This window comes from Rosa chinensis, chromosome 1 (genome assembly GCF_002994745.2).
Source record: "Rosa chinensis cultivar Old Blush chromosome 1, RchiOBHm-V2, whole genome shotgun sequence".
Lineage (NCBI taxonomy): Eukaryota > Viridiplantae > Streptophyta > Magnoliopsida > Rosales > Rosaceae > Rosa > Rosa chinensis.
In genome coordinates, this window is record NC_037088.1 from 46,037,496 (window position 1) to 46,060,777 (window position 23,282).

The 23,282-nt window shown below is 36.0% G+C and overlaps 1 protein-coding gene and 1 pseudogene across 1 annotated transcript; both read right to left on the reverse strand.

The window, feature by feature from the left end:
- Positions 1 to 10,882: 10,882 nt before the first annotated feature.
- Positions 10,883 to 11,981, reverse strand: LOC112167809 (annotated as a pseudogene).
- Positions 11,982 to 14,932: 2,951 nt separating this feature from the next.
- Positions 14,933 to 16,225, reverse strand: LOC112181616 (senescence-specific cysteine protease SAG39). The gene is made up of 2 exons (XM_024319992.2): positions 15,751 to 16,225; positions 14,933 to 15,607 (listed from the first exon to the last, which is right to left on the reverse strand). The coding sequence occupies exons 1-2, from the start codon at positions 16,178 to 16,180 to the stop codon at positions 15,015 to 15,017; spliced, it is 1,023 nt and encodes a 340-aa protein (XP_024175760.1). The 5' UTR covers positions 16,181 to 16,225; the 3' UTR covers positions 14,933 to 15,014.
- Between the last annotated feature and the right edge of the window lie 7,057 nt (positions 16,226 to 23,282).

The following is a 23,282-nucleotide window of genomic DNA, read 5'->3' on the forward strand; positions in this document are numbered from 1 at the left end:
GGTAAACCCAGTGGGAGAAACCCGTGGTCGAAGGGAAAAGATGAGCAAATGCATATATGTCAAATCAAAGCATCTTCAGGATGTACTATAATTGGGGTGACCATGCTAAAGATGTGCCTCGTTAAAACCTTGCCAGGTAACAAAACCCAGTGGGACAAAATAACCCTGGACTAAGGACAAAAAGAGTACACGATGGTCAAGTGGTTATGCTTCAGGATACTCCTCCTAATTTTGATTCCCCCTGAAAATTACATGTTAGGTAATTCAGATAGTTTACGTAGACCAATATCTTGAACATACTTCTGGAATGTATACTTTGGTAGTGACTTGGTGAAGAAGTCTGCATGACTGTCTTCAGATCAAATCTGCTTAACTTCAATCTTCTGATGCTCCTGTTGTTGCTAATTGAAGGAGAACTTCGGTGCAATATGTTTGGTGTTCTCTCCTTTGATGAAACTCGTCTTTATCTGCTCTATGTAAGCAGCATTATCCTTGTAGATAATGGTTGGTTTATCAGTGGTGGAATGCAGTCCACATGTGCTTCGAATATGCTTTGTAACGGCTCTTAGCCATATACATTCACATACTGCTTCGTGAAGAGCTAGTATCTCAGCATGATTTGAAGAGGTAGCAACAAGTGTCTATTTCGTAGACCTCCAAGAAATTGTAGTATTCCCAATGGTAAAGACATAACCAGTTTGGGAACGTGCCTTGTGCGGGTCTGATAGATAGTCTATATCAGCTTATCCAACAAGGCGAGCATCATTCCGAGGATTAAGAGGGTTTGATCCATTCCTTGATGCGTAGGGATAGAATAAGCCCATATCCCTTGTACCTCTAAGGTAGCGAAAAATGTCTTTTATGCCATTCTGGTGGCGGTGTTTGGCGCAGAGCTATATCTAGCTAACAAGTTCACATCGAATGGGATGTCCTGTCTAGGGCATTGAGCCAAGTACAATAATGCGCTTATTGCACTTAAATATGGGACTTCTAGAGCCATTATCTCTTCGTTATCATCTGCAGGACAATACGGTTCTTTCTAGACTTCGAACGACCATGGGTGTGCTTGCTTTTATCCTCATTAAAGCGTCTTAACATCTTCTAGATGTCTAGATGTAATTTGGTTGATGGACCAAAATTTCATATGCACTTGTCCTCGGGCTTCAGGTCGAGACAATAATTTGTTTTCCCAAGGCCTTTCATCTCAAATTCCGACTTCAAGTGCTTTGCGGTTTCCTTGATTTCTTCAGGAATATCAATCAAATTCATGTCTTTGACATAGACCGCACAATTGCAAACCCGGAACTTTTTTCCTTAATAAACACGCAAGGGCATAGTTTATTATTCACATATCCCATCCCGATCAAATATTCACTTAGACAGTTATACCACCTCCGTCTAGATTTTTTCAATCTATAAAGTAAACGCCTCAAAACTAATGGAGAGCGTGTTCCGTGGTCTAGAACTATTTGAATCGGGTATCATAAGTCCTTCAGGAACTTTCATGTATATCTATGTATTGTGATCCCCATAGAGATAAGTTGTGACCACATTCATAAGCAGCATATTCAATTTTTCTGAAACTGCCAAACTGATAAGGTAGCGGAACGTTATGACGTCCATTACAGGAAAATACGCCTCCTTGTAATCAATCACAGGGCGTTGAGAAAATTCTTGCGCCACTAGACGAACCTTGTGTATCATAATCTCATTTTTCTCATTACGCTTCCTTACAAATACCCATTTAAATTCTACGGGTTTAACATGGGAAGGTGTAGGAACAACAGGTCCAAACACATTTCTCTTTGTCAAGGAATCTAATTTGACCTGAATTGCTTATTTCCTTGTTAGCCAGTCGTCTTTTCATTGATATTGATCAACAAAACAAGGTTCGAGGTCATCGCATATTATAGATTCGGTGGCCACCGCAAATACAAATATATCATCGACGATAATCTCAACCCGATTCCAAATCTCACTAAATTTACCGAGTTTCTCTATTCTCGGGAGTGGGTTCAAATGTTGGAGCGTCCCCCAACATTGTCTCTTCTAGGACAGACCCATAATCCGGATTTATCTCATGAGATGGATCGGTTTGAGATTGCGATGTTAAGAGGATTCATTTTTGCCAAGTTCACCCTCTTTTGGGGATAAGAATCCTTCGAACCTAATGGTCTACCTTGCTTCTAGGTAGGGACATATGACTGGTTAGCCGCCATGGTCGTACCTCGTCCATCTGGGACGACATATCCTACAGGGACATCTATCCTTGCAGGCACATTTGCAGTAGGTATATATGATCTCGTCCCTTTAGCTAGATCAGAGAAACTATCTGGCATATTGTATTCTATACTCTATAGATCTAGAATTATCCGCACTTCAGTATTTTCATGCGGTTTGGGGATCATGATGAAATATAGTGGGGACATTTCATGTTAATTCAAGTCGTTCATCAGGAACGGTAACGTTCTTATCTCCCCCTAACGACGGGAAGACTGTCTCGTCAAAGTGACAATCTGCAAATCTAGCGGTAAAGAGATCGTTTGTCAAAGGCTCTAAAGAGCAAATAATGGATGGAATTCATAATCAACATACATGTCCATCTTTGGTTGAGGACCCAATTTTGTACGTTGTGACTGCACAATTGGCACGTGGACTGCATACTCAAATGCGCGTAAGTGCGAAACATCAGGTTCGTACCCAGTCACCAGCTGTAACGCGGAGTAAGGTTGGGTAGCAGTGGGCCTCAACAGGACCAACATAGCTGCATGCAAGATTGCATAGCCCCACTCAAAAACTAGAAGCTTGGTGCGCATTACCAAAATTCTATTTGCGAGACCATATTGGGTGTGAACATAGGGAACTATATGTTCAGCATCAATCCCAAGGGATATGCAATAATCATCGAAAGACTTCGATGTAAACTCTCCGGTATTATCAAGTCTTATAGACTTTATGGGATATCGATAATCCGAGTGGTGAACCCTCAATTTCATGATCTGGGTGAGAGTTTAGCAAAAGCAGCGTTTTCTTGCAGACAATAGTGTAACATGTGATCACTTTGTCGATACATCAACCAAAACCATTAATATTTAACTGGTCTACATGGTGGTTGGATATATCCACAAATTTCCCTTGCATTCTGTGCAGAAAAATGGTGGTGTATGTACTAGTCTTTGCATATGATGGTCTAGTATTAAATATTCTTAATGAGTATGGCTTAGTGTGTCATTATATACAAGACCCTTATTCAGAAGGGGATGCACCTGCGATGAATTGATGATACGGTGCATCATACTTTGACCTGGGTGTCCCAAACGGTCATGCCATAGCAAGTAGTTGCTTGAATTAGTTAGCTTCTAGCTAACAGATTTCAATTTCTCCAATGTACGCTTCTGGCCACACACTTTGGAGGTTATGCAAAGATATTACACTCATTTTTCTCAGTGGTTTCAGCGTGATATTCGTTGGTTCGAATATCCTTAATACTCAATAACGTTCTTCTGGAACGTGAAGATTATAAGGCCTCATTAATGGTAAGTTCAGTACCATTGGACAACATATAGTGGGTTTTGCCATAACCCTCTATCAGGTTGGATTGGCTTGATACGGTTGTCACAGAGGTATGAATAGACAATAAGTTTGAAAAATATCTCCGATATGGGAGTATGGTGTGCGTAATAGCACTTTTAACCAGACAACAAACTTTCCCACAGAATATACCTATTCATTTATTTAATTCAATGGATCACATGTATGAATAAGTTTATTGAATTAAATATATTCGAACATAACCACATTTCTATAATCCAAAATAATTGAAAACATAAATCACCAAAATCCAAAGATGTTTTATTCATTAAGATGAAATAGATATGGCACAAGGGGCCAATTATACCCATGTCTTTGAGTTCTAATCCTCGGTATGTTCATTTACTTCCCGAAAATCCATGATCTCTAGTGTGGAATAGATAGAAAATGATCCTTCAATAAAGTTGGTATTCCGAGTTCCGCGATCGGCGTAATACTTATCTACTGCTTAGGCTATCGCACAACAGGTGCGGAACCAGCAGTCAATTCCTCCACATTAATAACAAAGATCATGTTGATTCTGGTGGTAGCGGGCCGGACCAGTGTTCCTTTCAACTCGGGCTTGCTGAGTTATGCCATCATGGTTCCTACCACGTGGGCCTTGGCCACGTGGAGCCTGATTACATGGCCTCTTGGGCTTTGGCCAAGTGGCAGACGGTCATATGGGCTAATTTCGTTCTGCCAATCTTGTCTTGCTTCAAGCAAGAAAATGGTCATTTGATGGTGAAAGTGCTCTTCTAGAGCGACCCAAAGAGTCTGTGTATCCTCTTCATCGGATACTCAACTTAGAGTGCTTTCTCCATATGTTTCTTTATAAAAATTATGGCACTCATATTAAAAGCCTCAATGATGACATTGTTAGCATTGATTGTTGATCTCATCTTCTTTGCAGTCAGTTGAATTTTCACATCTTGAGTTCACTTTAGATAGTTTCTTCTGAAGACCTCCAAAGCAACAAAGTCAAACATGTTGAGATTTGACATTTACAACAAATACTCCCTGAACTTTCAGAGAAAAAACAGTTCAGTCTCTGCCTTTTCAATTTCACATGTTTACTCCCTCATCTCTCAATTTTGGACCAATAGGTCCAATTTGTTATTCTCTGACCAAAAATGTCTATTCTACCCTCAAATTTTTTAATTAATTAATTAATTTTTTTTGAAAAGATATTTTTCTCTTTTGTTTTGTTTTTTTTTTTCCTTTTTTTGATTGAGCAGATGAAGAGAGGTTTTGTGTTTCGGATTGATTTGATCGCTTTAGAAATTTTGATGTTGAAGGAGAAGAGAGGTGGAAGAAGAAGAGATAAACAGAAAAGGAAAAAAAAAGATAAAAAAAAATAAATTAAGAAAAAGAAAAAAGATGAACTGAGGGTATAATAGACATTTTAATAGAGTTTTTTTACGGAATTGACCTATTGGTTCAAAATTGAGAGATGAGGGAGTAAACATGTGAAATTAAAAAGGCAGGGACTGAACTGTTTTTCCCTGAAAGTTCAGGGAGTAAATAGTATTTAACCCTTTTATAAATGTAGAACCACATTCTTATTGGATAGACTCAGGCTCACCTATACACATTACGAATTCCTTGCAGGGTTTAACAAACAGGAGGGTGCCAAGGAGTGATGAGGTCCATGTCTGTGTAGGCAATGAGATGAGGGTAGCTGTGAAAGCAATTGGAACCTTGAAGCTAGATTTAGGATTAGGAAAATTTTTGATTCTAGATAGTGTTTATTATATTCTTTATATGAAAAGGAATTTGCTTTATGTTTCTCTTTTGGTTAAGGTTTCTGGATTCAGACTTTTTATTGATTATGATGGAATAAAGATTTATCAAGGTTATTGATATCTTGGATCAGGTGTTATTATGAACAATTTTTTTTAATTTTTTTTTTATGAACAATTAGTTGCAATTAAACTATTATGTTCCTAAGCAGGATATTATGTTGATTGAAAATAATCAAAACACATTAAGAAAAAACACTGTGCAGGTGTTAAGAGATCTTTATTCAATGAAAAATCTGCATATTTATGGCACAGAAGATTAAGTCATATATCAAAAGAGAGACTTAGAGTACTTGAGAAAAATAAAATCTTACCAGAATTGAACTTTTCTGATCTTGAAGGATGTATTGAGTGCTATAAAGGAAAATTGACAAATTTCAGAAAACTTAGGAGGGTGTATTGTATTTGGATTTGTGCAAACTTTTTTTAAATGACAGACTTTTTGAAAAATCCACAAACTCTTTAAAAAGTTGATAGATTGTTATGGATTTCTTAAAACCATTGATTTTAGCAACAAATTTTTATTGATTCATGAAAATCTATATACTTTATTATGAATGACTTTTACAGATTTCTTAAGATGTACAAAATATTAAAAAAAAAAAAAAAAAAACAAATGCAGCCCAAACACAAAACAAAATAATAACTTGTTGTCTCTTCAATGCTCCAGTATCTTCTAATAGAAATTGACTCATATAAATGATTGTTAGTCTGTCTAGGAGTTTGTTCTCATTCCTAATCTCCCAACAACATAAATATACAATATAGATCACTTGATGTTTGTGGTTAATTATTCTCATCAATTTTGTTTTCTCCGATTAACATATATTGTAGCAATATTGGTCAATGTCTTGATCTACAATCAATCAATTGAAATTCAACTGTTCAACATTTTTTTGAACCATAATATAAATTTAAATTAATGAGAATAATTAGTTAATAAGATAAAATTTAGTATGGTTCAAGGTCTTAGGGTTAGACCACAATATTTGAGTTTTAGGGTTTCATAAATCATTTTTATTTCTATTAGGGTTCGAAGTATCACAATTGAAAAAAAAAAACAAAAACAAAAATCACATTCAACAACTGCAATGAACATGTTGGGTATCAAAAAAGGTTGATATCATAAAAGATTAGAGAAAAGACAAAAAATTAAGAAAGAGAGATGATGAAGGACAAACTTCTTCGTAGAGAGAAAAACTTTGATAGACTTTTTTTTTTTTTTTTGAAGAGGAAACTTTGATAGACTTTTTGAAATCTTTGGTCTGGAGGCTGGAAAATTATTGGAGTTTGGTATGTATAGTTAACACTACAAAGTCCATGATTATCCATGATTTTCTAATTCCATAAGTATGAATGATATTTTGAATACCTCTGTACTTTTATTCATTTTTAAAAGTCCTAATTGAATACCCCTAGATTTTGGTGGAATTCATGAAGTCTTTAAAAATCCTAATTGAATACCTTAAGACTTTCATGGACTGTTAAAAGTCTATATTGAATACACCCAGACTTTTAAATTCCATAGATTTCTTTAAAAGTTCCACTAATTCCATATACAATACACCCCTAAAAGCAACAAGAAGTCAAAACCTTTTAGAACTCATACACACTGATGTTTGTGGTCCCTTCAAGCATAAGACCATTTGTGGTAATGTGTATTTCATTATATTTATAGATGATTATTCTAGGTATTTCCATGTTCAGTTACTATCAGAAAAAGCACATTCACTTCAAGCTTTTAAAATTTTTAAAACTGAAGTAAAACTATAGTTAGAAAGAAAAATTAAAGTTGTAAGGTCTGATAGAGGAGTAGAGTTCTATGGTAAGTATACTGAGGCAGGTCAACAAAAGGGACCATTTGCTTTGTTCTTGCAAGAACAAGGCATTTAGGCCCAATATACAACTCTATACAGTCCCCAACAGAATGGGGCTGCAGAAAGGAAAAATAGAACCCTTCTTAACATGGTGAGGAGCATGATCCTCAGGACTGCCTAAATTTCTTTGGGGAGAAGCCTTAAGAACAGTAAATTACATTTGCAATAGGGCCCCAAGTATATTCTGTAGATAAAACACCTTTTGAGTTATGGTGTGGTAGGCAGCCAAGCTTGCATCATTGCCATGTATGGGGGTGCAAAGTTTAGGCAAAAATTCCAAATGCACAAGTGCAGAAACTAGAATAAAAAACAGTGAGTTGTAATTTTGTTGGTTATTGTGAGAAATCAAAGGCTATAAATTTTATGCATCACACCATTCATCTAGAAATTTTGAAACAAATCAAGCAAAATTTCTGAATGAAAATTTCTGTAACACAAATTTTGAAGATCTTTCTTCAGATTTTGAGGAAATTATAGAAAATGTGAATTTAAGTATGATATTGCCTTTGATACAAGATCATGACTTAACTGCAACTGCCACAGAAAATATAGTTTCGAACCAAAACGTCATAAGTCCAGTAGCTTCACCACACCATTTAGCAGAACCAGTCAACCAAGAACCTCAAATTCAACCTGCAGTGCAAAATAATGTTGAAAATACAGAAATTCCTCCACCCAAAAGATCCCAAAGAGTTAGGAAACCTACCTTTGATGGGCAAGACAGTGAGTATATTGTGTACCTGCAAGAACTTGATGAAAATCTTGCAGAAAACAATGATCTGTAAGCTTTAAACAAGCTGTTGAAAGTAGTGAGTTTAAGGAATGGAAAAAGGCCATGGAAGCTGAATTAGAATCCATGAGTCAAAACTCAGTTTGGGAACTTGTCAAAACTGATCCAAACCACAAACTTATAGGGTGTAAATGGGTGTTTAAGACCAAAAGGGATGCAAAGGGTAATATAGAAAGACATAAAGCCAGGTTAGCAACTAAGGGTTTTACACAAAAAGAAGGTATTGACTATACAAAAACTTTTTCCCAAGTTTCCACTAAAGACTCATTTAGGATTATAATGGCTCTTATAGCACATTATAACATGGAACTACATCAGATGGATGTGAAAACAGCCTTTCTGAATGGGGAATTAGATGAAGTCATCTACATGAAACAACCAGAAGGTTTTGTAAAATCTAGAAAAGAAAATCTAGTGTGCAAACTCAAGAAATCGATTTACGGACTTAAACAAGATTCTAGGCAATGGTATAAGAAGTTTGATTCAGTAATCTCTAAATTTGGTTTCAAATAAAATATTGTAGATGAGTGTGTATACATTAAGACAATTGGAAATAACTTTATTTTTCTCATACTGTATGTACGTAGATGACATCTTATTGGCTTGCACTAACATGAAGTTACTCAAAGACACAAAAGCCTTCTTATCAAATAATTTTGATATGAAAGACTTGGGTGAAGCATCCTATGTCTTAGGAATTGAGATTCAAAGGGACAGAACACAAGGCGTGCTAGGCTTGTCTCAACACAATTACATTTCCAAAGTGTTGAAAAGATTTGGAATGGAAACTTGTGCTTCTGGTGAAGTTCCCATGTCCAAAGGAGATTTAAACTTACCAAAGGTTCTAAAATAGGAGGGAAGAGTGATTCTGAAATGGAGAGAAAGCCTTATGCTAGGCTAGTAGGCAATCTCATGTATGCACAGGTATGTACTAGACCTGATTTATCATTTGCAGTAGGTATTTTATCCAGGTTTCAGTCTAATCCTAGCCATGAACACTGGATTGCTGGTAAAAAGGTACTTAGATATCTTCAAAGAACTAAAAATCACATGTTGGTCTACAGAAAAGTAAAACATTTAGAGTTAACTGGTTTTACAGATTCAGACTTTGTAGGTAATTATCCTGACATAAAGAAATCAACTAGTGGTTATGTGTTTATACTTACTGGTGGGGCTGTGGCATGAAAACCCATGAAACAGTCATTGATATCCACTTTCACTATGTAGGCAAAATTTATAGCAATTTATAAAGGTGTTTGTGAAGGTATCTGGATTAAAAAAAAAATTGTTGCATACCAAAGTCTTAAGCATCATTGTTTCAGATGCACTTAATTTTTTTTGTGATAATGAGGTTGCAGTTTTCTTTAGCAAAAATAGTAAAAGGTCAAACAATTCCAAAAATATTGATCTTAAGTACTATATAGTGAGAGAGAGAGTGAAGCATGGAGAAGTGAGTTGGATTTTAAATTGTTTGTTTTTTCAAGTGGACTATTGTGCTATGCATGAGTTTATAGGTTAACATTGATACAGATTCTCAGTTTGCAGACCCCTTTATAAAAGCATTGACAGTTGCACCATTTCAAAGACATGCTACAAACATGGGAATATTAACTAACTTGAGAGCTTGAGCTCAGTGGGAGTCAATTTTTATTTTGAATTTATTTTTGTGCAATCAATTCCTTGATTCAGCTATTTTTCAATTTTAGTTCACTTGTAATCTTTATCTTACAAGTCATTAATAAAATGAGGCATTCCAGTTATGAATTTCTTTTGTTGGTACCATTTTAGTTTTCTGGAATAATCTGTTGGATTTTAAATTGTGTTTTTTTTCAAAGTGGACTATTGTGCTATGCATGAGTTTATAGGTTAAGAATCAGACTACCAAGTCCACTGGTGTAAAGAGTTAGTTGGTGTGATCTTGAGTTTACAAGATCAATGCAGCTGGACTGAGAACAAGATGACCTTGCAGGTAGATATACAATTCTTTTGTTCTCATTATTATCACATTTTGAGTTTATGTGAATTGCAGCAATTGATGTTAATAGTCTTTAATCAGTATGGTTATGATAATCATAATTGATTCTTGCTTCTGCATTTTGACCAAACTGAATGAATTATGAGTATCCTTGTATTGCAGTGCACACTTTGGTTGTTGTTTGTATTAATCTATGGTTCAATTGTTTTGACATATAGACAATGTGAGTCCAAGTGGGAGAATGTTAGAATTAAGTGGACTTTACATTATGTATATCCATTGAGCAAATAACAATTGATTTAGTTTAAGATAAATAACAAGAAATACATGAGTTATCTCTTTCTATTTACCTATTGAGATTGTATGTCTCTCTTTAGGAGTTGGAAATTCAAGTTAGCCTTACCTGATTAACATTAAGCTAATGTGATAAACTTTAGTCTTCTAAGTGATAAGTTTAGGCTTTATCTGGACTCCTTTATGGGATGAGTTCATCTTGAGTTTTGCCTATATATAGCAGGAGATAGTCCATGCCTCTACTACGCTAAACATTCAGTTCATTCCCATTAGGGAGGTTTATAGTAAGTAGAAGGCAGAAGGCTATTCCCTTGGTGATTTTCTGCAGAAGGCTTCCTTTACCTTTTGCTGTTGAAGACCATTCCTTTTCTCTTGCTGTGTTGCTGAGTTGGTGATCTAAATGTCGAACATGTATTCACTTGGACAAACTATCCTGGATGGAATCAAGAGTGTAGATGCAGGTACAATTCTAATTCTATTAGCAATGTCCTTGAATGCATATTTATATATCTGCAATACATGTGTTTGTGCTTTTATGAATTGATCTTCATGTGCATATAAAGTTGTTGCTGCATCATGTTGCTTTACAAATACCACACAGACCTTCCGGTGCAGTAACATCTCTTTGCATTCTTATGTAACCTTCTGCACCCCATGAGTTCCTCTTTACCAACCAGTACTTTGTCCCATCAGCACTCACGCCATAACCAACAATGATAACACCATGGTCTACACTCGTTCCTCATGTTCCTGTGTAAACACCACTTGAATAGAACTGGAAGTCAGATCCACTAGCATCAATAGCAACAGAGATATGTTGATTAGCCACGACCTTAAGAAGGGCGCTTTCGCTGTTTGCAGGCACATCTTCGGGGCCAGTTATTGTGGCTGCATGGCTTGCTTCCTTCTTGGCATTGCATGTACCATCCGCAGCCGTGTAGGGATAATTAGCCTCAATATTTATACCATGATTTTGAATGACAAACTGAAAGGCATCGTCCATAAGGCCACCTGCACAGCCTTGGTCTACACCTTTGACATCACAGTCAACAAGCTCTTGCTCAGACAAAGAGATTAGTTTACCAGTTGTAAGTTGAGTGATTCCTTCCATAGCTCCCACTGCCGAGAATGCCCAACAACTTCCTGTACGTATACATTTTACAAATTTGTAGCAGTTAGAATAGAGTTAATTAGCATCATGTACAACTACAAAAAAAACAGAGAGAGAATAGTGTGTTACATACCACATTGGCCTTGGTCCATGATGGGAGTTACAACTCCCTTCTTTCCCAGTCCATTGTAGTTGGCACAGTAGCATTTTCATTTTGAAAGTAGTAGTCTTCGTGGAACATTCGTGCGCCTTGAATCGATTTCTTGAGGCAGTGAACTCTTCATTTGTAAGGTCTGCAAATTGATTCAGACTCAATTTGTAAAGTTTGTTTCCATCGTTGTTGGAAGATTCTATGAATGCCTCATTCTCCTTGAATATCTTGAAGCGGTCCTCCTTCCCCGTGATATCATTATATACACGTCCATAACTAGCTATCCATCGCTCGTACCTCCCAAGCTAATGCATCTTGGAGACTACGAGAAGTGGCTTCCGAAGACCAAGCCTCCAACATGACGACCAATGCCAAACTGCAGATGCATTTGCTCTGGTTGGTGAACTCCATTGTAGGCTAGCATTTGAAAGTTGATGAATAAGAGGAGGTGTAGTGAAATGGTAAGACTACTCGGACAGTTTATATAGATAACATAATGGCCTTTGTATATTATCTCCGTGCCCCTAAAAACGGTTTGGTATATGTGCTTAATTGCCCAGAAAACGTTCTGATATGAACCCATATAGTTCATATGAAACTTGATCTAATTTAATGCATGTGACGATAAGTTATTGGCTAAACCCCTAATATCTATGTCCAAAAGTACGTAGTGGTCAATTCTTCGATGTGAAGACAGCTTAATAACCATAAGAATGGATCTACTCGTTTGATTACACGAGTCACAAGAAGTCCTTAATTAGTTAATTAACATGTAGTGCACTCTAATTCAAATTGAAGTCAAAGGCTTTTATAAAACTAATTACTATAAAAATGTTCAACATCAATTAGAACGTCGAAGCACCTGCGCCGACTAGCTTTATCGTAACATTTATGCAATTATATAAGGGACAAGCTATGGTACTATATGTTGCGAAGAGCGAGAGGGTTGGGACATGGGAGGGTAGAGTCAACAGTGGAGGACTGGAAATGGCCCTTTGGGAATGAGTAGACTACGATTTACGTGAGAGAGATGGAAGAGGTTGAGGTAAACGTTGAAGCGTGTTACAGGATTCAGAGTCCGGTGACTGGTAAAATGAGCGCGGCCGGTGGGTGTCACGGGCCAATTGGGGAACGTACTGCTACCCTACTAGTCCGCCTCTGCCGCTCACACCAAGTCACCGAAACTATAAGTAGCGAGCGACTAGAGACTCTCATTTACCATAGGCAAGGCCCCATTTTTCCCATGTGGAATGTATATATTCTCAACACGCCCCCGCACGTGTGACGAATTTTCAAGCCATACACATGGACAACTTTGGGTGACTTGGAGCCCGTGTGGCCGTTAGGCATGCACACTTGGGTAATCTGGCTTGGATACCATGATAAAGTAATTTGGAGTTCACATCCAAAACCAATTGGCAATGGATGGAGTGGCTCAAACCCTTATAAACTCATAGGCAATGTCATATTTTTCTCATGTGAGATGTATATATTCTCAACACTATATACAGGAAGGATCTGAAGCGGACGTCCACACTTCGCTAAAGTACGGACGTCGACGGTTCTGCGGCGTTTCAGGCAGCGACGGCGGCTCGGGGCTTGCCGGACGGAGGCCGGAGGCAGAGGCGGAACCACATTGGGGCACGGTGGGTCCTGTGCCCCAGTCAGATTTTCTTTATATATGAGTGACAACGAATTTGTTCAAAAACTTGTAACAAAGACATAGTTGACAAAGACGTAGTTGATATAATTACCATTAATAGAACTAAGATTACCCAAAATAGGACTCAACGTATATTACCACTCTGAGAAAAAATTGTTCTCACATTTATAAATTAATGTGTGGATGACATACGCATATGTATTATATATAGAATTTTCCTTTATATAAGGCCACTTTTGCTAATACCTTAAGAATATTAGGACCTCAAGGATGAATAACTTCAAGGCGCGCAATACAAGGCAACAGACTCACTTTCAGTCCCTTGTCATGTGCTCCTACAGCAAGAACTTGAGGAGTTACTTAATTGACCAGACTTCGTCAAAGTCCGATATAAAGTTCACAGTAGTATAACCTCTAGCCTAGCCTGCATTAAAATTTCTAGCATTTGATACGTATGAAACAAACTCATGAGATATGAATTAGTGGGTATATGTATATGAAGGGGGAGATATTTTTGTCTTTCTGAGCTTCATGATAAATATCTGAACCATAAAGGTTGGTTCCACTACTCAAGTTGATCAACAATCAAGTGATATATCAGAGATTAAATAGCCCAAAACCAGCAATTAAGCACAATATTGTTAACTTTCGGGTTCTGTGTAAGAGTCAAACCCCTATCCAGTGATCAAATATAAAGTAATAGAGTTCTGCTGGTGGAGGTTTAACATAGTCCCCAAGGTTTGATGACAGCAAATATGTGTGTTTTCTATTGATATAGTGATTTGATTTCATACATAGGGCACAGTACGCAGTTTGTGTAATTCATGAAACTTACAACTTTCTTTATTGATCTATTTTCTTGGAATATATTATAGTAACAAGTTCATGTACATGAGGAATGTTAACAACATTTCTCTCCAATCTTTTCCTTTCTACATTTCTCATTCATTTCTCGCCACATGTGTTCCATCAAGACAAAAAAGTCAGATAATTAATTTGGGGTTTGTATTTCAGTGGAAAATCTTAGAGATTTGGGGTTATGCCATTGAAGATTTGACGGTTCTCGAATTGGGTTGTGTCTTGCAAACTCAGTAAGGAGAAGAGATAGAGACTTAGGTCTAGTTTGGTTCGCAGAAAGTAAGCATCAGGAAATGAAAGTTGTTCCTTTCCTACGTTTGGAATGCAAAAGGAAAAGAAATACTTTCTTGAAGCAAAGGAAAATAGGGGGAAAGTGGTTCCTTCCATACTCCAAATGAATCACTTTCTCTTTTTTTTTTTTTCGTGCATTTATTACTCACAACATATTATTTTATTGCATTAATTACAAACTTTATAACAACTTTCCGAATAACTTTCCTTATATTACCAAACATCATAATAGAAAGTTCTTCAAAATTTCATTTCCCTTCCCATATGAAAAACAAAGGAATTACTTTCCTTTTCCTTTCCGCGAACCAAACAGCCCTTAGAGAACTATGTTAATGGAAAGTGGAAACTCTTCAAGTTCCACACAGATTTAGAAAAGAAAAAAAAGATAAAACTAAAGAGTTTTAATAAGGATATAAGTAAATAAGGGTACAAAGGGAATTGAAAAGTTGTGTTTTGAGTCCATTAATTATCTGATTTTTTTGTCTTTGTGGAATACACGTGGCGAGCAATAAATGAAAAAAGTAAAAAGGAAAAAGTTGGAGGGGAAAGTTGCTAGCATTCCTCCATGTACATACCATGATAAATATATACCTACGATGGTAGTGGGCTTTGATTAAATTTTTATTGGTACACTATGCAATGGGGTAAGAGGCTTGCAAGGCAATGCCACAAAGACCTGCCGGTGCAGCAACATCTCTTTGCATTCTTATATAACCTTCTTCACCCCATTGTGCACCCCATGAATTCTTTACCAACCAGTACTTAGTTCCATCAGCACTCACACCATAACCAACAGCAGTAACACCATGGTCTAGATCCGTTCCACAGGTTCCTGTGAAAACACCACTTGAATAGAACTGAAAGTTAGATCCACTAGCATCAATGGCAACAGAAATAGGCTGATTAGCCACGGCCTTAAGAAGGGCGCTTTCGCTGTTTGCAGGCACATCTTCGTAGCCAGTTATAGTGGCTGCATGACCAGCTTCCTCCTTAGCATTGCATGTACTATTGCCAGCCGTGTAGGGATAATTAGCTTCGGTATTAATACCATGATTTTGAATGACAAACTGAAAGGCATCATCCATAAAGCCACCTGAACAGCCTTGGTCTTCACCTTGGACATCACAGTCAACTAGCTCTTGCTCAGATAAAGAGATTAGTTTACCAGTTGTAATTTGAGTGATTCCTTCCATAGCTCCCACTGCCGAGAACGCCCAACAACTTCCTGTATACAATTTGATTCAAATTTGTAGCAGTTTGAGTAGAGTTTATTAGCATCGTGTACATTTTCTTTTTCTTTTTTTGAAATGGAAAATGATATTATGACCAAAAAAAAAAAACAGAGAGAATAGTGCATGTGTTACATACCACATTGGCCTTGGTCCTTGACGGGAGTTACAGCTCCCTTCTTTCTCCAGTCCATTGTAGCCGGCACAGTAGCATTTTCGTACTTGAAAGTAGTGGTCTTCGTGGAACATTCGTGCCCCTTGAATCGATTTCTTGAGGCAATGAACTCTTCATTTGTAAGGTCTGCAAATTGGTTCAAACTCAACTTGTAAAGTTTGTTTCCATCGTTATTGGAAGTATCTATAAATGCCTCATTCTCCTTGAATATGTTGAAGCGATCCTCCTTCTCTTTGATATCATTATACACACGTCCATAACGAGCAATCCATTGCTCGTACCTCCCATAAGCAAATGCATCGTTGAAACTACGAGAAGTGGCTTCGGAAGACCAATCCCCCAACATGAGGACCAAGGCCAAGCAGATACATTTGCTCTGGTTGGTGAACTCCATTGTAGGATAGGATTTGAAAGGTAATGGATATGAGGAGGAGGTGTAGTGAAATGGTAAGACTACTCAGACAGTTTATATAGAGAAGAGAATGGCTTTTGTATAATATCTCCGTGCCCCTAAAAAGGGTTTGCTCTGTGCTTGCCCAGAAAACGTTCTGATGTGAACCTGTACGTAATATTAATATATAATTCATATGAATATTGATCTAATTTAAGGCACATGCTGGTGACGTTAAGTTACTTGCTAAACCCCTAAAATTTGTCTTATAAGGGCATGGTGGTCAATTCTTTATTCTTCTATATGAGGACAGCGTCTTAACCATAAGAATGGATCGACTCATTCGAGAAGACGTACAAGTCACAAGAACTCAAGAAGTCCTTGGTTATTTAACATGTAGTGTACTCTGATTCAAATTGACGTCAAGGGATTTTATAAAACTAATTACTATGAAAAATATCCAATTTCAGTTAGAAGTTCAGAACTTTGAAGCACCTATGCGGCTAGCCAACTAGCTGCTTCATAAATTGTAAGATTTGTGCACTTTGGCACTCGGATAATTTATTCTCAATATTATACAGTATAGAGTAGTAAAATTATGGCACCCATACCATTTAATTCATGGATACAGGTGACAACGTGCGAAGAAAGATAGAGCCTGTGTACATGGTGAATTTATTATTTATGTTCCGAAATATATAAAAAACAACATGAATTGACTTTTGAAACAAATCGGATTGAAGATCTCAAATTGTAAAAGAAACTTTGGCTTTGGAAATTCTAGATCCAGAAATCAATTTTGGGACAAATTAACTGGAAACCTCAAATAAAAAAAAGGGAAACACTTGGATTGAGAAAACAAGAAAACCTAAATCATGACCCTGAAATCAAGAATAAAGTGTTTTCATACTTGTGTCTCAGCTGATTTTGACTCCCTATACACATGAGTAAAAGAAGAACAAGGTAACTACTCTTTTATCAACTACTATACCCAGGGCCGGCCGTGAGTTTTCAGGGGCTCTAGGCGAAAAAAAAAATGGGGCTCCCCACCTTCGAATATATTCACAATTTGTTTTCCTCTTTAAAAGTAATTAAGTAAGTTACTAAGTTTACAGCTTTTTAATGGGCTTACAGGTTTCTATAAGAATACAATTCAGTAGTATAGTCACTTGCAACTAAACTACTAAAGTCCTCACTAATACTCTGACTTCATAATCCATTAAACCAACTCCACCACTCAGATTCCGCTACTTTTATAAAAGTTTGTCAGTTTGATCGACTCTTCATGTCTTGGTTTTACTTTGTGAATATATATTGTCATATTTCAGGAGCAAAAGGTAGCAAAGGCAACAAAACTTGCTATCTTCTGCACTTGATTCTTTTCGCATCTCTGCATAATAGAGTACAGCTCTGTGGTTTATGTATCAAATAAAATAAAAAAATTCTAGCCTGCATCTGATACTGATACCACTACGGCACTAGTACCAGTCTACCATTATTCCATTAACAAATAACAAAGATGCACTTAATTCATAATTAGTTATAATCACTATTAGTTCAGACAAATCAAATAAGAAGAAAAATAAAGAAAACAGACCCTAAAATCTTAATCATTGATTCATTGAAAAATATTTGAATTTGCAAAGAATACTTAAAGACTTGCCCAACGAAATTGCTGTGTTAATTAGTATCAAAAGGTTAAAATCAACCGCTATTTCCTTCTTCCCACTTCCCAAATTTGCCAGAAATTCAGAAAAATTAATAAAACATTACAAAGAACAAGAAAACAAAAGAATATCAAAAGGTTAAAATCAACCGCTATTTCCTTCTTCCCAATTCCCAAATTTGCCAGAAATTCAGAAAATTAATAAAACATAACAAAAAACAAGAAAACAAAAGAATGATTGCAGATGATGATGATTATTGGCGACGATGAATTAGCTGCTAGGTTTTGAGATTTGAGAATTGAGAATTTGGGATTATGGAGGTGAGGTAAGAACAAGAGATGCCGTCTCCTCAAGTAGCCGCGTAGAAGTCTAGGAGAACTAGAGAAGAAGTATAAAACAACAAGATAAGAAGTATAAAACGACAAGACATATGGCCATATATTACTTTTTTTTTTTTACATATATAAATATATATAAAACTTGGTTTAATTTCGGGGGGCCATAGGCACAGGCCTGCTGGGCCTATACCCAGGGTCGACCTTGACTATACCACACTCAAAGATCTTTACAAAACAGTGGAAATATTTAAAAGAGATTGAATCTACAAACGATAATTTTGGTCTTTTCTTCATTTCTCCGGCTCTTCTCTTCCTCTCTCATTTCTCATCCAATAACCTTCAGATGAGTTTATAATTTCAACATCCAAATCGGAACCCAAATGAATATAAACACATTTAAGAGAAAATTTGATAGAATCGACGACATCGACCCGTTTCTCTGTAGTTCAGTCTTCAGTCCATCAATTACAATTTTAAATTTTTCCAATTCTACTTGGAAGGTTTGATTGGGCTACAGAAATTAGAAGGAAGGGAAGTAGAGGGAAAGTGGTGGATGCGACCATATTACTCTGTGCTACTCCATCTTTTAATCCATGATTTTCAGTATAATTGGAACAAATGAGGGATTGAAAACCCTCGTTAACGAATTTGGGAGATATGATGTTTCCCCTCAATTTGGATCAAAACTCAAATGAATCTGATATTTTGATACCAAATGGGATAGCAACCACAATATTTTCAACTTTAGAGTTTTGTCGAAGAGCCAAAACCAAATATAGGAGCAGTGATCATACATAAAGTGTTGTTACATTTTAATATTTTATTATTTTAATTAAATTTGGGTGAATTTATTTTGTGTTTAAATTCTGAATTTATTTGTGTGTTTAAATTCAGAATTTATTTTGAATTTTATTTTGTAACTCATGGCGTTTTATTTTGATTTATTTTGGGTTTTAATTCTTGTAACCTATGGCTTTTAGTTACTACCCTATTAGTTCTAACCTATGGATTTTGGTTACTACCCTATTTATTTTGTGTTTAAATTCAGAATTTATTTTGAATTTTATTTTGTAACTCATGGTGTTTTATTTTGATTTATTTTGGGTTTTAATTCTTGTAACCTATGGCTTTTGGTTACTACCCTATTAATTGTAGGAAGTGTCCTAAGGGCAACTCCAACCATTGGCACCATTTGGGGGTGCTATTCTCATTTTAGCACCCCCTTGTTGCACTATTCATATAGAACTCCATTCTCATCTCCAACCATGAGGTGCTATATGGGGGTGCTATTTTCACTATTCTTTACTAAAATATAATATGAGTATAATTTTGATGAATATTATATTAAAAATATGTTAATTTAATTAAATAAGGTAAAAAAAAATAATTTAACATTTTATCATAATATTTAAAAATTATTCTTATCATTTAATGAATTAAAAAAATGTTTTAATTTTTTTTTTGTGTCGGCATATACGACAAACGTGTCGGCACATACGACAAAGAATCTAACTATTTAGAAGATGTTTTGTGTCGGCATATATGCCAAACAGCCAAATTTCGATGTGATTTCCGCGTCACATGTCATTAATCTCTAATTGGCTGTCCAAATTACAGTTGAGACTTTGTCCGCCACGTGTCATATCTTATCTAATGATATGAACTCAAACCGTTCATAAATATGGGGTCATTGTCATCTTCGTCTCTCACAAATTCACAAACACTTCTCATATCCAAATCACACAAATCTTTCTTTCTTTTCCGTTTTGATTTTGTCAAACCATTTCTGCAATGAATCGTTTGACGAAATGGTTGCAGAAAGATCAAGAAGAGGCCGTCACGAGAAGCGGTCGACTAGTCTTGATGATGTCTGCCTCTGCCTTGCAAATCCAAACTCTGGAAGATGAGGATTCACAATGGGGTGGTTCTTCATAAGGTCGTACCTATAAGGTCAGGGATCGAGAGCTGATTGATCTTTTCCGACGCAACCATCACCCCCAACGGTGATCCAAGCTTGGCAAAGAATAACTTCTTCATTGTGCCTCCAAGAATCCCCTCTTGGAGCCTTTTTTTCCAAGACAAAAAAAAAATTAGAAAAAGAGTTTTTCTATTGAAACCTCTAAATTTACTCACTTGACCTCTATGCTTTCTACACCTCCTATCAAATTTTCATATACTAAATTTACTCATTAAACCTCACTAAAGTTCCTCAAATAACCTCACTCATATAATTAATTTACAAACAAACTAAGATCTTTATAATAAAAAACTTAGTCATTTCAATGATTTAATTAGTCTATAAATCTTAATTACATCTCCATTCCTTAATCAGACAACATAAATCTCTTATCCAATAAAAAAAAAAAGAGTTTTTCTATTGGAACCTCTAAATTTACTCACTTGACCTCTATGCTTTTTACACCTCTTATCAAATTTTCAAATACTAAATTTACTCACTAAACCTCACTAAACTTCCTCAAATAACCTTACTCATATTATTTGTAAACAAATTATTATCTTTAAAATAGAAAATTTAGTCATTTCAATGATTTAATCATTCTATAAATCTTAACTAAATATACATTTCTTAATCAAACTTGAGTTTCACAAAATTAATGTCTAATCAATAAGAAAATGCCATGAAAACTATTAGTTTTTTTTTTTAATTTTTTTTCTATTTTAGCTGTGCAAAAAAAAAAATCATTTGTTTTTATTCTAAAAAAAAAATCATTCGTTTTTTAATTTTTCTTTTTTTCTGTATTTTTTGTACCACATGATTAATTATTTAATTTTTTTTTTTGCAAATATAATGGATTAATTTAGATTTAGGTCATAAATCATAAGAGGATTTATTTTGTTTTCCCTCACCAATATGTGTTCAACATATATATCATATATTTTTATGTCACATGATCTTAATCATATTTTTAATTTTTATTAAATATATATGAATGTTTTAACGAGTATGTAGTGAAATTGGAAAATGAAAATAGATAAGGAAAATAATAAGACATACAATCTAATATTATTAAATTGGAAAGTCTACATAAAATAAATATAATATTTTTTTGGTATAATTATTGTCCTTAATAGTCATTTTATAGTAGGTTATATATGTCATTTAATATTTCATAATACATTGAGGTCAAGTGAGTAGATTTGGAGGTCCCAATAGAAACTCTAAAAAAAAAATCAAACACAAGGTATTGAGTTTTAAAAATTAATAAAAATAAAATAACATGAACTATTATGTGATTTTTTTTTATTTACTTTTTCTTTTTTAGCTGTTCAAAAAAAAAAGATTAATAATTTTTTCTTAATGTTTCTCTATTTTCTGTACCTCATGATTAATTATTTAAATATTTTTTATTTATTTTTATTTTCTAGCTCTTTTTTTTTTCTTCTTCTTTTTACAAATATAATAGATAGATTTAGGTTTAGGGTATAATGCAATTTATTTTGTTCTCCCTGACCAATATGCGTTCAATATGCATATCATACATTTTTATCTTAATCATAGTTTTATTTCTTAATATATATATATATATATATATATAAATGTTTTAATGAGTATGTAGTGAAATTGGAAAATGAAAATAGATAGGGAAAATAATAAAAATGCAATATAATATTATTGAATTGGAAAGTCTAGAGAAAATAAATATAACCATTTTTTTGGTATAATTATTGTCCATAATAGTCATTTTATAGTTTGTTATATATGTCATTTAATAATTCATAATAGAGTGAGGTCAAGTGAGCAGATTTGGAGGTCCCAATAGAAAAAAAACCCAAAAAATGAAGCTCCCATTAAGAAAAACCCATTCTTATATTTTCTTTTAATCTATACTCATTCACATAAATAAACCTTCCTTATAGGTTTTCAGTGTTAAAGGAAAAACACATTATGTGCCTTCGTCAAAGAAACAGACGAAGAGGGAATCAAGCAATTACAAATCATAGCTCAATCAGCATTTAGTATCATCAATGTAATTGATATTTCCGTTGTAATCCTATCCCTATATAAAGGGGTTATGAATGAAATGAGTAGACCAATTCCAATCTCCATTTACTTTTACACGTTATCAGCACGCTCAGAGCCAATAACCAATTTCCAGTTAAAAACTCTCTTCCATTTTATTTCTGCCGCAACCGAAAAAAAAAAAAAAAAAACTCGGTTCCCTCTCCAGCAGACTCGACCCTCCCTTCCCCACCCGCTCGGCCTGCACAGAGCTCACACAGAGCCTCTCAGCGCTCATACAGAAGCCTACCCACCTGCAGATCGAGGGCCGCCAGACAACGTCACCTGCCTAAACCTGCGCTGCATTTCTTCCCCGACCACCAGATCGGCCCCGCCCGTCCAGCCTCCATCTCCATCGAACTGCTAAGGGCACCCAACTCATCCCAGTCGCTCACCTGCAGCACCGTCGTCTCCTCCGAGCAGCCCACCAATCCCAGCACAGACGCATCTAGCCGGCAGAGCCTTCGATCTGCCCAGCGAAGCCCCTGCCACCGTGTTGCTGCTCACCTCCGCCTCCGCCTACAGCCCAGACCGGCCTCCACATCCAGATCGGCGCACGAACAGCAGCTTATCGATCTTCAGAATAATCGCTGCAGAGCCTTCACATCCACGCCCGGACACTGGCGCTCGACCATGACCTGAGACCTGAGTCAGCCACTTGCAAACCTGGTCGCTCGTCTCCACCCAGCCCCAATATCAACTGGGGTTTCTGCAAACCAGAAGGAAGCGAAGAGGAAGAAGAAGAAAAAAAAAAAGACGGCACAACTCGGGCCGAAGTAAGGACCCGGCCCAGAAAGAACAAAAGAAGGCCCTAAAAAAAAAAAAAAAACAGAAAGCTCAGAGAACAGAAGGCCCAGAGAAAAAAAAACTTGACCCAAAGTAAAGGGGCCAGTCTAGAGAGCAGAGCCCAGACAAAGAAAAAAAAAACAGGCCTTGAGGCCCAGAAAAAGAGATAAAAAAAAAACAAGGCTCAAAAGAAAGAGGAAGCGGCCCAGTTTTTCCCAAGCATACAAACATCGCACGCCTGCATCAACACGCGCGTGCGTTCGGATTGTTTTTCTCGAAACCAAGTATGTTCT